The following is a 13,428-nucleotide window of genomic DNA, read 5'->3' on the forward strand; positions in this document are numbered from 1 at the left end:
AGTCATACATTTTTTCTACGCGATGGAATTGCAGTAAGTATCAGTTGAGCAAAAAACTGCAGCTACACAGCATGTGACATCATGGGGTTGAATTGTGGCTTCAGGGACCGCATCTCATGGGAGGCAAAATGCAAAAGGCGCCAGGCTGCTATGCGATGTCAGTGGATGTTGAGGAAACCCAGGTGGTCAAAATCAGTCTAGAGTCCTCCACTGCAACACCTCCTTCTCACTTTCTTCTGTCACTCCCTTCTTATTTCTCTCCCTTGCGGTGCAGTTCAGGGGTCTACCTAGAAGCAAAACAATTAATGTGGCTTTCCTCTCTTCATAGAACTGATATTTACACTTTTTCATTTTGTCCAAAATGGATTTTATGGTTAGGGTTTCTGTAACGCTATTTGTAGCTCTTTTTTTTTTTTTGGATTTCGCAATTTTAGTTTTCTGGGAATAGGGTTACCATTGTACCACTGAGTGAATGGCTCATTACTCTGGCTAGTACTCCCAGATCACGAATTACAGCTTACCAGTATCCCTCAAGCGGAAAGTATATCAGTAGTTGCATCTTGGAGGAATAATCTATGGGACACTTACGTGGAGGCTAACGAAGAGGCTAGAAATTAACCCATATATATGCCGAAACTTTAGTAAACTGAAATTTAACAGAACTTTAAAAAAACAGAAAACAGTAAGCAGAAATTTAAAAAAAAATATATTTTTGATATGAAATGTTTATTTCACTTCATAATTCCAAATCATCCTTTTATTGGTGGAAAATTTTTCTCAGCTAGATTTGAAGCTGTCCTACAATGTAGGATACTAGGCAAATTCACTACTTGTTACATGGGATAAGTCTTCAGATCATATTTGTCTTCACGCATGGTGGGCTTCCTAGCGAGGGTACTCAAAAATTATTTGTTTTTCTTGTAGAATCACAGTGTAGTTAATCGGGTGTAATCTGAAAAATGGTGCCCAGAGAAGTCTGGTGAATCTTTTTTGTATGCACACAGCACACAAAACTGAACGCACACAACACTGCCCTTGTGCAGGAGTAGTTTGAGCGTCTTGAGCCTCTTACACAGTAAACTTTCAGAGTTACCGCACAAAAAAATCAGTGCTGTACATGTAGGACGCTAGGCATATACGGGTTAAAATAAGGACAGCACAGTGAGCTATGGAAAGGGGAATAACTAGTATAATGTCAGTGGATTAGAAGAGACCAAAATGGATCAGGGAACAGACGTGACCTAATGGCATCCTAGTCAAGATCACAAAGAGAAAATGAGCATGGGCAGGGCATATAATGCCAAGGGAAGATTACCAATGGCCATTAAGGGAAATGAACTTGATTCCAAGAGAAGGCAAGCACAGCAGAGGGCGGGGCAGAGAGTCAGGTTGGCTTACGAGATTAGGAAGTATGTGGGCATAAGGTGGCTGCAGCTCGCACAAGACGATTAATGAGAGGTTTAGGAGAGGCCTTTGTTTGCCCTGCAGTGGTTGTAATTAGGCCTATAATGGTGATGTAGCAACTGGCCTACCTAGTGCAAAGGTAGCTGCAGGTAAATTAGATGGCTTATCATTACTTATTTGTTGATTTATTTTTGAATTGTGCTGGTTATTGCCCTGGCCCACACATAAAGGGCTCCACTGTGCCAGAGCATAATCGGGGAGACAGTGTAAGGGCATGCACGAGGCAAAGAACCTTAAAGCCAATATAAAATGTGCAGGAGTTCAGGAAAACTGATACTGTAGAAGAAATAGCGAAAATGCCAAACACAGTGGCACACTGCAAGAAACTACAGGATAGTCATAGCTTGGCTAGCTTGTGCCAGGTGCCTTGTTTTGCGTGGTGTGTGGTGCATTCAGGGAATTTGGTAGTGCAAAGGAAGACGCCTATATAATATGAGTTGAAACACATTTTGTTACTTATGCTGAAACCTTTTCATGCGGCACCAACTATATGTCTTCAGAGAAACACTTTTTCTGACTAAATTGTTTATGCAGGCCTCAGGAAAGCCAATTAGTTAGCATTGCAGTGCAAAAAACCATTAGTTATTTTCGTCGTTTGTTGTTTTTTATAGGCATATACAGAAATTCAGACATAGTAACACAGTGGTTTGAAATTGTAGCATTGACACACTAGGATTTGTCATATGAGTACTTGAGGGATTGGGGAATCACACTTGATTTCTGGAAGATGCGCATGATGCTATGGACGAAGGAAAAGAAAAGATACTATTGAGGGCGACAAAATCTGTCTACATGAGTATGTCAAAGAATGTGCTATGAAGCTCATTGTTGTGAGAAAAATTATTTACTGCATTTACTAACGAACACAAAATAGCACCTCGGTTGCAGTATGAAGACTGCTAAATTTGTCTGAAACGTAAAAAAAAAAAAGAAAAGTGCTGGCTGCAGCACAGTCTCGTAAAGAGTTGTGAGCTTGCAAAATACACAGTTGTTTACATAGGCTTGAAAGGGTTGACTTAGAAGACGCATAGCATTTTGGACACCCCAAATACCACGAGTCAGGTTAGTATGGAGAGCATTGGGCAGTGGCTTATACCAGCCTTTTGGGAGTATCAGAGGAGGAAGCAGACGTACTTTAAAAATGTGTCAGTGCCATTACGTAGAATTTTTGAGCGACAAGAAACCTCGCAACAAAATTGAACGCTAAAATTTTTTCACTCTATAGTACTGTGATCTTAACAACCCTTTTGGCTGTGACAAAACAAAATTATCTCACGATAAATTTGTAACAGTTGGGGCTGTGACAAAACAATATTATCTCAAGAAAATTTTATAACTGTTAAGTGATGAATGATGCTGGGTCTACTCTAATGTTTGTCTTTTCTTACTGAGCTCATTTTTTTCACACACGCGCAATCACTTGAAAAGAAATGAAGACCCACGTTGTAGGTTGACAAGACCTCCTCTGTTGTTACTGGGTTCAGCAATGTCTCACGAGGACTGCTAGCAACGGTTCTCGCTTGTCAGAGGAATAAAAAGTAAATTTGCACACACACGCACGCACACGAACTGCCCAGACCTAGCCAAGGCCTGCATTGACCTGGTGCCTGCAACAAATGCAACTCAAGAATGAAGTGGCATAAACCCGTCAAAAGAGGCTCTCCAGCCAATGGCGATGACCGACTGTCGTGACGCTGTAATCAACCACCTTGGCACCTGCTAACATAGCATCACAGGTGGCAAAGGACCATGGCATCATGGCTAAGACCAGTGCCATTAAAGACATGTATTAGCCACTTCATCCTTGAGCTGTATCCAACTGTGGCGCAGTAGCTTTCAGCTATGGCTGTATCAGGGACCCTTCGAGCATTTAAATGAGCTTAGTTAGGCAGGAGTAGATTTATTGGGATGACAAAACGGAATGTGTTCTGCTACTAATTTATTTGTTGGGTTCATTTTTTTTTGGATATGCAAAAAAAAGGACTTGGAAAATATTCTGCAAGTTCAGCTCGCTGTTTTGTCTGTAAAAGCGATACAGAGCAATTGTCAAAAATGATTTCGAGAAAAACGTGGATCTTTCTGGAACAGGCATGTTTCAGTTGTTCTGTTGTGATTGGATAAGCTTTTGCATCTTCAATAGATCTTGTGATGCAGCAGGAAATAATAGTGGCTCGATCTAAGTGCGTGGATTTTGCAGACCGTAAAAATGTTGCGAAAAGTGTTCCCAGACTTCCAGCTTGAGTGTTTTCTGGGCGCTCGCCTCTTGTTGAGGAAAACAGAGTGGTAGCGGGCCGGAAGCGTGACCCTTGTTATTCCTTTTGACAGATGAACATGCACGGGCTGCATCAGCTCAAGTCTGTGAGAATGGAAAGGATGATGTACTCACGGTACCTGTTCCCATTCTCAACATGGACAAAGGATCGGGCGGACAGAGAAGCTCAACTGGTATGCATACCGGAATTGTCTTTCTTTCCTGATTATCCCTCATTTTGGCTTACTGGCTGTGGCATTTAGTTGCCCAGCCCAGGATCGCAAGATCGAACACTAGCCACGACGGTCACATTTCGATGAAGGTGAAACTCAAAAATGGCCGTGTGCAGTGCAATGTCACAGCACGTTAAGAATCCCGGGTCATCATCATCATCAGCCTGACTACACCCACTGCAGGGCAAAGGCCTCTCCCATGTCTCTCCAATTAACCCTGTCCTTTGCCAGTTGCAGCCACCGTATCCCCGCAAACTTCTTAATCTCATCCGCCCACCTAACTTTCTGGCGGATCAGATTAAAAAGTTTACAGGGATATGGATCCCAAGTGGTTGAAATTAATCCGGAGCCCTTCACCACTTCCTCTCTCAAAGCCTACATGCAGCCTTGAGACATTCTACGTCATTTGCTTCATTGTTCTTATCAAAGAGCAGAACTCTCTCAATGTTCTATGCTTTAGAAACGCAAAGAAAATGTCAGTTTGCGTAGGATTTTAAGACGTCCATTTTTACTTTCTTGTGCAAATGTTGGCTCGACATGGCACAACGCGGAAGATGAGATGGAGTGTGTTTTTACTTCTGTTAGCTATGCAACACAGCACCAATTTGATAACTCTTCTTCTAAACTTTATGCTTTGCTGTTTGGTTGCTTAGCTGCATGCCAGCACCTTTATACCTTGACACTTACCAGCTGGCTTTTGCGCCAGCACATATCTGATGGTTAAAGCTTTGTTTATACACTTGGTTTAACATAAAAATAGTTTTTTAAATAGAAAGTATCCCAGTCAAGAGGAAGAAGTGGGCTTGGGCAGGGCATGTAATGCAAAGGCAAGATAACCGCTGGTCCTTAATGGTAACGGAGGGGATTCCAAGAGAAGGCAAACGTAGGAAGGGACGTCAGAAAGTTAGGTGGGCGGATGAGATTAAGAAGTTTACGGGGATACAGTGGCCGCAACTGGCACAGGACAGGGTTAATTGGAGAGACATGGGAGAGGCCTTTGCCCTACAGTGGACTTAGTCAGGCCGATAATGATGATGGTGATCCCAGTCGTCTTGCTCTTTCCAGGGGCAGGAAAGGGATGGCGTCGACTTGCGCTATATGATTCAGTCCTGTTTTGTGGTAGCAGGTGAATGTAGGAGTTCTTGGTTATTACATACAAAAATGCGGATTTTAAGGCAGTTTACTCCAGAAGTAGTCTTTCATAAAGCTGTTGCTCTACTGAATAGGAAACCCTGTCATTTTTAGGTATTTCAGAAGTGCTAAAGTATTTTGCTCAAAGCTGTTTTTCTGTTTTCGATAGTTCCTTATACAGATATATATTTGGAATATTTTCACCACCTTCCACTCATATGACATCGGTGTTCTTTGTTTCACTGCTCTTTTTATTGAAGGATCAGATGATGAATACATTTCGGACGAAGAGGGCATCACGATGAGTTCTTCCGATGTGTCATCTGAGCCGGAAGAGGAACCACCTCCACCAAAGCACGAGATTCCGGTGATCGTCATCGACACTTCACCGGGTGATCAAGACACCGAACTCGACTGGGGTCCCAAGGAAGTGCTTGCTGCTCTGGGTCAAGTGGACAAAGATTCCCCACAGCTCGAAGAGAAAAATGTGGAAGCAGCTGCTCAACTGGGTGCAACTACACTGCCTGAATCCCGGGTCAGTGAAGACCAGACTACACCTGTGAGCCCCAGGTCAACTGACAACCAGACATCGAGTGACCAGCTGTCCATCCAGAAATCTGCCGAGTTGACTAAATCAGCCGAGAGCTTGCCGACTGTCAGCGTGTCCTCGGGTTTGTCCTCTTCATCCAACGTGGACAAGTTCTCTGAGCCCGTTCATGCTGCTGGAGAGGGAGTTCCTGTCATTGTGGAGAACCTAGAGTCCCCGTCCCTGACGGATGTCTCTGAAGTTAGTGCTGCTGCCCAGTCTAGTACCACGTCTTCAAGGGGGGGCGCTTCACCAGAGGAGGGCAAGTTGGGCTACGACCTTCTCCTGGACCGTGGCGGCTCGAGCGGAAGCTCACCGTTGCCGACTCCAGAAAGGGAGGTAGGGTCCGCATTCGAGTCGGATGGTGATGTTTCTTCCGAATCATCTGGAGTCAGGTTTGGGAAGCTGGCTGGACGTGGAAGCGGAACGAGCTCCTCGCTTGCCTCATCATCTCATCGCTCGGCGTCCAGTGCAGCAGACGACAGGAGGTCACCAGGCACAGACGACTCGAGTTCTGAAGAGCGGGGGCCACTCATACCGAGAAAACAGTCTCCGGATGTTCTTAGGTCACCTCTTGAGGGCACAGGGGATGTCATGGCAGCACCAGCATTCTTAGGTCACAAAATCGTTTCGAGGACTGCTTCTGGAGAGCCAGAGTTGTCAGAGGGGGCTCTTCTGCAGATCTCAACCACAACTGCCCTATCCGACCGCCCAGACTCATCCGAGACGTCAACTACAGACACCATTGAAGATGCAACAGTTGTCCATCGCCGGCTTGTCCAAATGGATGATGATTTGTCACCGACCGGATCATTACTGGACCACGTGGTTCCGAATGTCCAACTGGCCGGCTTGTTGGAAGCCAAGGGGGAACATCCTGTTGAGGCCGTTGAGTTAGCACGTCCTATTGTGAGTGTCTTTGAGGAGAGCCTTGATGTGATGCGATTTGCACCATCAAAACCAGACAGTCCAAATGGAAACGAGAGTGTACAGCCAGCTGAACAAGAAATTAGCAGCAGAAGCAAAACAGGTAGTCAGAAAGCAGCCGACAGGACAAAGCTTGCTCTTGACTTGAACAAGGACGAGCCAGCTAAGCAGGTTACAACACCAGACATACTGTCACCACGAAGCGACGTCACCGATGAGGACACGACATGTTCTGCATCCATCAGCGACCAGGAAGTGTTCCCCACTGATGCCGACAAGCTTGCCACTCCCGAAGACTCTGCAGTTCCGTCCCCCGCACCACAGCCTGTTCCGAGAGAGACGCTCCATGCCCCGATTGCAAGCATGAGTGACGAAGACGATCTCACAGCGTCCGATCTCAGCAGGAGAGGGTTGCAGCATGGCAAGCTGGAGCCCAGTTTGTCGAAGAAGACTCTTCTGGAGACCATGAAGGAAGTCCAGGAGGCACTGGGTCCGGCTGCTGCTGCCACGCCTGTAGGCCAGCAGAGCGATGGCGATGACTTCACGGTGTCCGAGTGGGCCAGAGAGGGTGGTGACAAAGAGGCGCTCTCCGTTGTCGAAGATCTGAAAGCAGAGCTTACTTCCGATGACAAAGACCTGAAAACGGAGTTCTCTTTTGATGACAGGAATGTTACACGCAGGCGTAGGAGGAAGAGGGCGCCATCTGGTGGTAGCAAAGAGAATGTGGAAGAAGCTGTTGAAGCTGTGAACATCAGCCACCTGAAAACAAGCCAGGAAGCTGTAGACGAACGTCTTGCAGGTTACCCGGAAGCATCTTGTCATGGTAGCGCTGCTTCCAGAGCCATTGGTGCCATCCGCGATAACAATAATAGTTTGCAAGCTGACTCTATTATGGCAGTAGCAGCTGGACACCACAAAAGTCACTCACCTTTTAGAGAACCGCCAAAGTTTCAAGGTTACGGCGGCTCATTCGCTGAGAAAGTGCGCAGCCGCTCCAGTGAAGGCACCGGCGGTGGTTATGGGGAGCCGCAGGTGCCGTCGGGCGATGTAATCTACCTCAAATCCCTCAACATCAACCTACAACGACTTGACTTCCCCTCGATTCGCTCCTCATCTCCTAGCAGCCGTGGCTCGTGCGAAGAGCTGGACTCTGATTGCGGAGCTGCTTCTGCCACGGCTGGGGACGCCGGGTCAGCTGTCCAGAGCAGTCAGCCTGTGGCGCGTTCAGCACCGGTCAAGATAGAGAGACCTGTCAAGAGTGCAGACCCACGAGTCCGTATTAGGCCTAACCAATTCCCAGAGAGCTTTCCCACATCATCGTCGACGCCGCTGCGTCCCTGTGCTGACCCTGTGACAGCCATGCTCATGAGCCGGCGTGAGCAGCTAGCTCGTAAGAGTGTCCATGAAGATATACAGAACCTGCCATACTTCGATAGTCTTAGTTTGGCCGGTGACTTTGATGACTTCAAGACACCTCCCGAGGCCAACACGCCGACTGAAACTTTCGAGACGCCTCCCACCTCGCGCCCTGGTTACCTTTCTGCACTGCATGCAGCCACGGATCCAGAAAGGGAACGGGCGAGACGTGAAGCCCGCGAGCGGGCTAGGCTGAAAAGTGACGAGGAGCTTGGCCTGAGCCCTTGCAGCTACAGGCGGAAGTACGCACGCACTCCGGCCTTTGACGAGATTACGCTTACAGACCTTCTGGACCAGGAGGATGAGACGTTCAACGCACTGGATGACAGGTCATCACTGCGAAGCTTCAGCACAGCTCAGCACAGGCTGGCACAGTTTGAAGACGATGACGAGTTTGGAAGCAGCTTAGACGACAATGGCAATGACTCTGCCACCCCAGTTGCTTCGCCAGCGAGGTCCACGGACGACCTTGACGGGCTTGACGACGTGGTTGTAGGCGGTGTGACTCTCATGGACCCGTACCAAATCCGGGCTGATGTCTGGAAGCCAAAGCCAAAACCAAAGCGGCGTCTCTTTGCCAGGAATGATGACGAGGACCGCAAGACCACTCCGTCCCCAGCTGCGTCGACGACGAGAAGGAACCTTCTGTCCTTCTTGGGCTTCAACCGCAGCAACAGTGGAGGTGATACCTCTGCTGCCACGACCAAGGAGAAGAAAGAGAGTTACAACCGCGAAAAGGCAGCCAAGGACGTCGCCGAAAATGAGAGGACCAAGACCTTTTCGAGGCTGAGGTTGTCCAAGACGCCGCGTCCAGAGAAGTCCTCGTCATCGCCAAAGAAGACGCCAGCAGCGAAGGCCGACAGCGCACCTTGCTCGACAGAAAGGATAGATGCCTCTGCAGAGGCGGCAGCCCCCAAAGTCACTGGAGCTGTCTCATCAGTTTCTTCTCGACAGCAGCAGCAGCAGCGCCCCCTGGTGCGGGAGGAGATGAAGAAGCACATCAGCCTGGACAATCTCAAGTCCCAGCCAATGCAGCTGCCAGCTAAGAGCAGGAGTGTTGAGTTCGGCATCATGACAGCACCAAGGGCGACAGGCGAGTATTTCTTGCTCTTCTTTTGGCAAATGCAATGCAATACTCCTTGGAGATTGAATAACTGTGCTCACATGCATGTACGCCTTAACTCCGTAATGGACTTCAACGAGCCAGGCTCATCGTAAGCTAACAGTCATTTCTGGCTCCTGACAAGTCTGGCTTTTCGTTTTTTTTCTGGCACTCTGTCTGGTTTAAAGCGAGTGGGGAACGGCAAAAGCAGTTTTTTGGGTCTCCGACAGATGGCAGCACGGGTACTAAATGGCCATTTTCGGGGAATGTCTGTTAGGGGTTGAAAACCCATTCACTGCCAAAACATCTCTGCTGCTCCAATAACAAATTGCACCTAGTTAAAACCAATTGTCAAATAATGGAAGTTGTGCAGACATCAAGAGCGCTTCATACAAGCTATTTTGTATCACTTTCATACTGACACTCGCCTCTCGCACACAACTTTATACTGGTGAAACAAGGAAAACCTATGTATAAGGCATGTGGAGATAACCTAGCAATCACCCACATCCTGCTGTTGTGCGTAAAACTTTGGAAACTGAGCAGAAAATATTTCGCGCAATTTTACGATGAACAGATCCAATTCCACCCTAGCTTGCCGCTAGGAAAAAATGCCCTTATTGAATCTTTGTGTGTTGGTGCATTTTTAAAAAAAGAAACCATTCTAAACAAGCTCTGACACTCTAAATTATTTTTACATCTTTAACACAACAACAGACTTAACCCTGTGTTCGGCACGTGATAACTGTAGTTGCTTATGATATGATCCCTAGAAATGCTAGTCTACAGTCTCTGCGCTCCTCTCTATGGAGAGGGGTGTCCGTTCTCCTAATGTATGCTTTGCTGGTGCTGCACACAATTGGAGCGCGGTTGGCTGCTTCATCGCTGTTACGTTGCTTCATTGCAACAATGCTGTGGGTGGCCTGTAGCAGGAGGCCTGTAGTGGTGGCTGTGACTGTAGCCGGATTGCTTTTTAGTGTAATGTGCGATATCCGAGTTTGGTGATACGCTGCGCACGTAGTGCACGTCTAAATGTAACATGTTGTCCTGTGCATCCTGATGTTTGGTTTTGTGTGCCTTTTGCTGCACGTGCAGGTGAGGAAGATGGATTCGCGGACTTTGATGATCGCGACCTCGATGGCAATGGTGAAACGAGCGTGCCCTGTGACAAAAAGGGCAAGGTGAGGTCCCGCACTAACTGCGCACTGTTGCTTTGCAGAAATTGCTCTCCCGTAGATTTTTTTTTTTTATTCCTTGTGTCGCTTTATTCTACACTATACTGTAGTCAGATAGACTTTGGGTCTAGTTGACTTTCCCATAGTACTATTTGTTTTAATTTGCTTCAAGTACAGGGTCGCCCACTTCAAAGAAGAACACAGGGGTGCATGATGAAGTTAAATCGCAGCTTCACAAAGTGCTGCATAAGAGTGGTGTCCACAGCATTGTGCACTTGTAAGCTCACTGGTTCCCGAGAATACTTACTCCCTGTAGGAATTGACAACTCTCTACATTCAAGCTAGACCTGCCGCGGTGGCTCAGTGGTTGTGGTGCTCAGCTGCTGACCCGAAAGATGCGGGTTCGATCCCGGCCGCGGTGGTTGAATTTCTTTGGAGGAGAAATTCTAGAGGCCCGTGTACTGTACGATGTCAGTGCACGCTAAAGAACACCAGGCGGTCGAAATTTCCGGAGCCCTCCACTACGGCGTCCCTCATAGCCTTAGTCGCTTTGGGACGTTAAACCCCACAAACCAACCAACCAACATGCAAGCTAGTCATTTTCTTGATCTACAGCAGCTACATTGTTCCATCAACAAGGCACTCTGCTGACTTAAACTGTAACTCTGCCATGCTGCACATGTGTTCAGATCAAAGAACTACTTTTATGCAACTGTTTTCAGCCTATTATTCAAGACATTATTGCTTAAGTATTTAAAGTACTCGAGGGAGAAATAGAAGGAAATGCTTTCAGGTTATATTTTTACTCTGCAGCTGTTTTTTCTATTTTCTTCCTGTGGTTATTCTCTGGGAACAAACCTGGTTATCTGATATCCTGTTTTGACAATGAAAATGAAATCCAGCAATGAACTGCCCACACAGTATGTTTTCATTCACACACTTTCTTCACATAGTTGGTGGTACTATGTTGTTTGCAATCCAGTCTTAAATTGCCATTCATGAAAGCTTCTGCAGTTTTTGTCTTCATTGCTGCAAATTTTTTTCTCGCCTTGAAGCGAATAAATAAAGAAGTTCCTGCTTGTGAAGTGACCCTCATGAGAAAAACTGAATAACATGGTAATGGCAACTGGATTGCATAGCAAGCAATCTGGAAATGTTCTAAGAGCACTTTTTCAACACTGCCCAGCAAACTTGCATTCTTGTCGGGGTTAAAAATTGCCAAGACAACGTCAAAGGTGCTGCATCAGGCCACCCATCTTCTCTGGAGTTGCCGCGGTGGCTCAGCGGTTATGGTGCTCGGCTGCTGACCCGAGCTTCACTTTCTGTCTCCCAGATGCAGGCTGTGGACCCCCGGAAACTGGAGCGTCTGACTCTGCGGGTGCAGCGTCAGCAGGAACGCAAGCGGCAGCGGACGGCCCAGGAGCTCCAGCGGCGGCTCGAGGAGATCGAAGTGAGCCTCCGGTCTCTGGAGCACCGGGGGGTGCTCGTGGAGAGGGCACTCAGGGGCGAGGAGGATGAGGACGAAGGTGAGCCTCTTCCACACTGCACAGTTTGTCTGCAGCTCCCTACAAAATTCATCGGCACATTTCTCACTTGTGGTTGCACAACCTGGCAGCTTAGTAGAGGGACACTGAGGGCAAATTGAAGTTGGCCTGTGTCAATAGATTACCACATTCTTTAGACCACTGAAAACGAAGCTTTTAATAGGTACAAAAATGACCTAATATTATTAGATACGAAATTATTATTATGGTATTACTAGATACGGTATTATAGTACGTATGGTAGGTACGGAATCGGTGTTATTAGGTACGGAACAGTAGATATTACTAGATACGGGTGTTACCACCGCGAGCAGTTTTCACACGCAAACTGCAGGGACTTTGATACTTTCTTGTTTGCAAATCTCTGTAGCTAGATCACTGTGCCATTCGCTCTCAGTCAGTGTTCACGGAGTCCTTTTTATCATCACATCATGACTCTGAATCAGTTGGAGGGAAAGATGTGTTCCACTTTCAACTCCAAATTTCCCAGCTATAAATGGGACTTTTGCTGCCAAGTAAACACCAGCAGAAGCATGAAAAGGCAAACAATTGACTTTTCCTAACAGCGAAAATGGGATGGAGGTGTACTTATCGTCCTTTTAAGGTAGAGAAATAGCTTCTGTCTACCTGCACCAAGAGTAGGAGTAACATATTTACTGATGTAATGGACAAGCTTTTCTTTCCCAGGAGTTTATAAAAAAACTTGGTGGCGGGGGGGTTTATTATGCGGACTAAATATGTTAGGAAGATTTTATATTCAGATAACTAAGAAAGTAGATGTGCTGATTATGCTATAGTGGCCTTCATGCAAGTAAACATGGTTGGCATTAAATGCTTGAAGGGCATCCTACTCCTCAGGGATTATGCAAAACAAATTTCTCATTATATCTGACATCACTACTGTATTTCTACTGTAGTCACACATTCCTGTATTCCTGTTACATAGAACTGCGCCTAGTGTTTGTGAATTCTTGGAGCTCGATTTCTCTATTGCTCAGCCATCTGATCAGCGTTCAGCTTGACAAGCCACTAGTTTTGAAGTGTACACTCATAGCTTCTGGCAATGTATTGTGGTGTCCTCAGGAACTTACATATACAAGTTTCTAGTAAAGTTTGTGCTGGTACAGAGCAATGAATTCTCTCTCTTAAAGTGTAGAAAGCTGCTTTTAATCATTTTAAACTTCTAAAACAATCAGACTAGCAGTGGTAGCATTTCTTTGTTAGCTGAAAATGTAGTTTGCGTGATGTGTTGAAAAAATCTGAGCGCCCATATGTTTTCCTGTCAATAACTTCTTCTAACTTCTAATTACATTCTCATGCTACCTTAATGCTGTTTTTTGTTGTTGTTGTTGAGCTGTGAATCCTTTGCTCAGTGAAGGAGCGTTTGTTGTTGAAGGGCTTCACATCAAGTGCGTAAAAACATTGCAGATCTTCAAGGGGAAGAGAAGGACCTGACGCAAGTGCTGTTTCGGCTGATGCGGCAAAAGAATAAATTATCCAGGGAGGAGCAGGAGCTGCTCATAAGGTAAGCCACTCTCTGCGAAACTTGTGCATGCAAGGATGGCCTCAAATTAACACGCTTCAGCAGGAAAATACGAA

The 13,428-nt window shown here is 46.5% G+C and overlaps 1 protein-coding gene across 4 annotated transcripts in view; it reads left to right on the forward strand.

Annotated features, from left to right (window-relative positions):
* The window catches only part of Mical (Molecule interacting with CasL), a 72,779-nt gene that overhangs the window by 48,883 nt on the left and 10,468 nt on the right, over nucleotides 1–13,428 (forward strand). For all 4 annotated transcript variants that reach the window (XM_089560344.1, XM_089560347.1, XM_089560346.1 and 1 more), the window contains exons 18-22: nucleotides 3,790–3,909; nucleotides 5,340–9,101; nucleotides 10,206–10,291; nucleotides 11,619–11,811; nucleotides 13,258–13,354. In XM_089560344.1, the coding sequence (XP_089416470.1) occupies nucleotides 3,790–3,909; nucleotides 5,340–9,101; nucleotides 10,206–10,291; nucleotides 11,619–11,811; nucleotides 13,258–13,354 (4,258 nt within the window). The remainder of the gene's footprint in view (nucleotides 1–3,789; nucleotides 3,910–5,339; nucleotides 9,102–10,205; nucleotides 10,292–11,618; nucleotides 11,812–13,257; nucleotides 13,355–13,428) is intronic.

Source organism: Amblyomma mixtum, chromosome 9 (genome assembly GCF_055824585.1).
Source record: "Amblyomma mixtum isolate Tamu chromosome 9, ASM5582458v1, whole genome shotgun sequence".
Classification (NCBI taxonomy): domain Eukaryota; kingdom Metazoa; phylum Arthropoda; class Arachnida; order Ixodida; family Ixodidae; genus Amblyomma; species Amblyomma mixtum.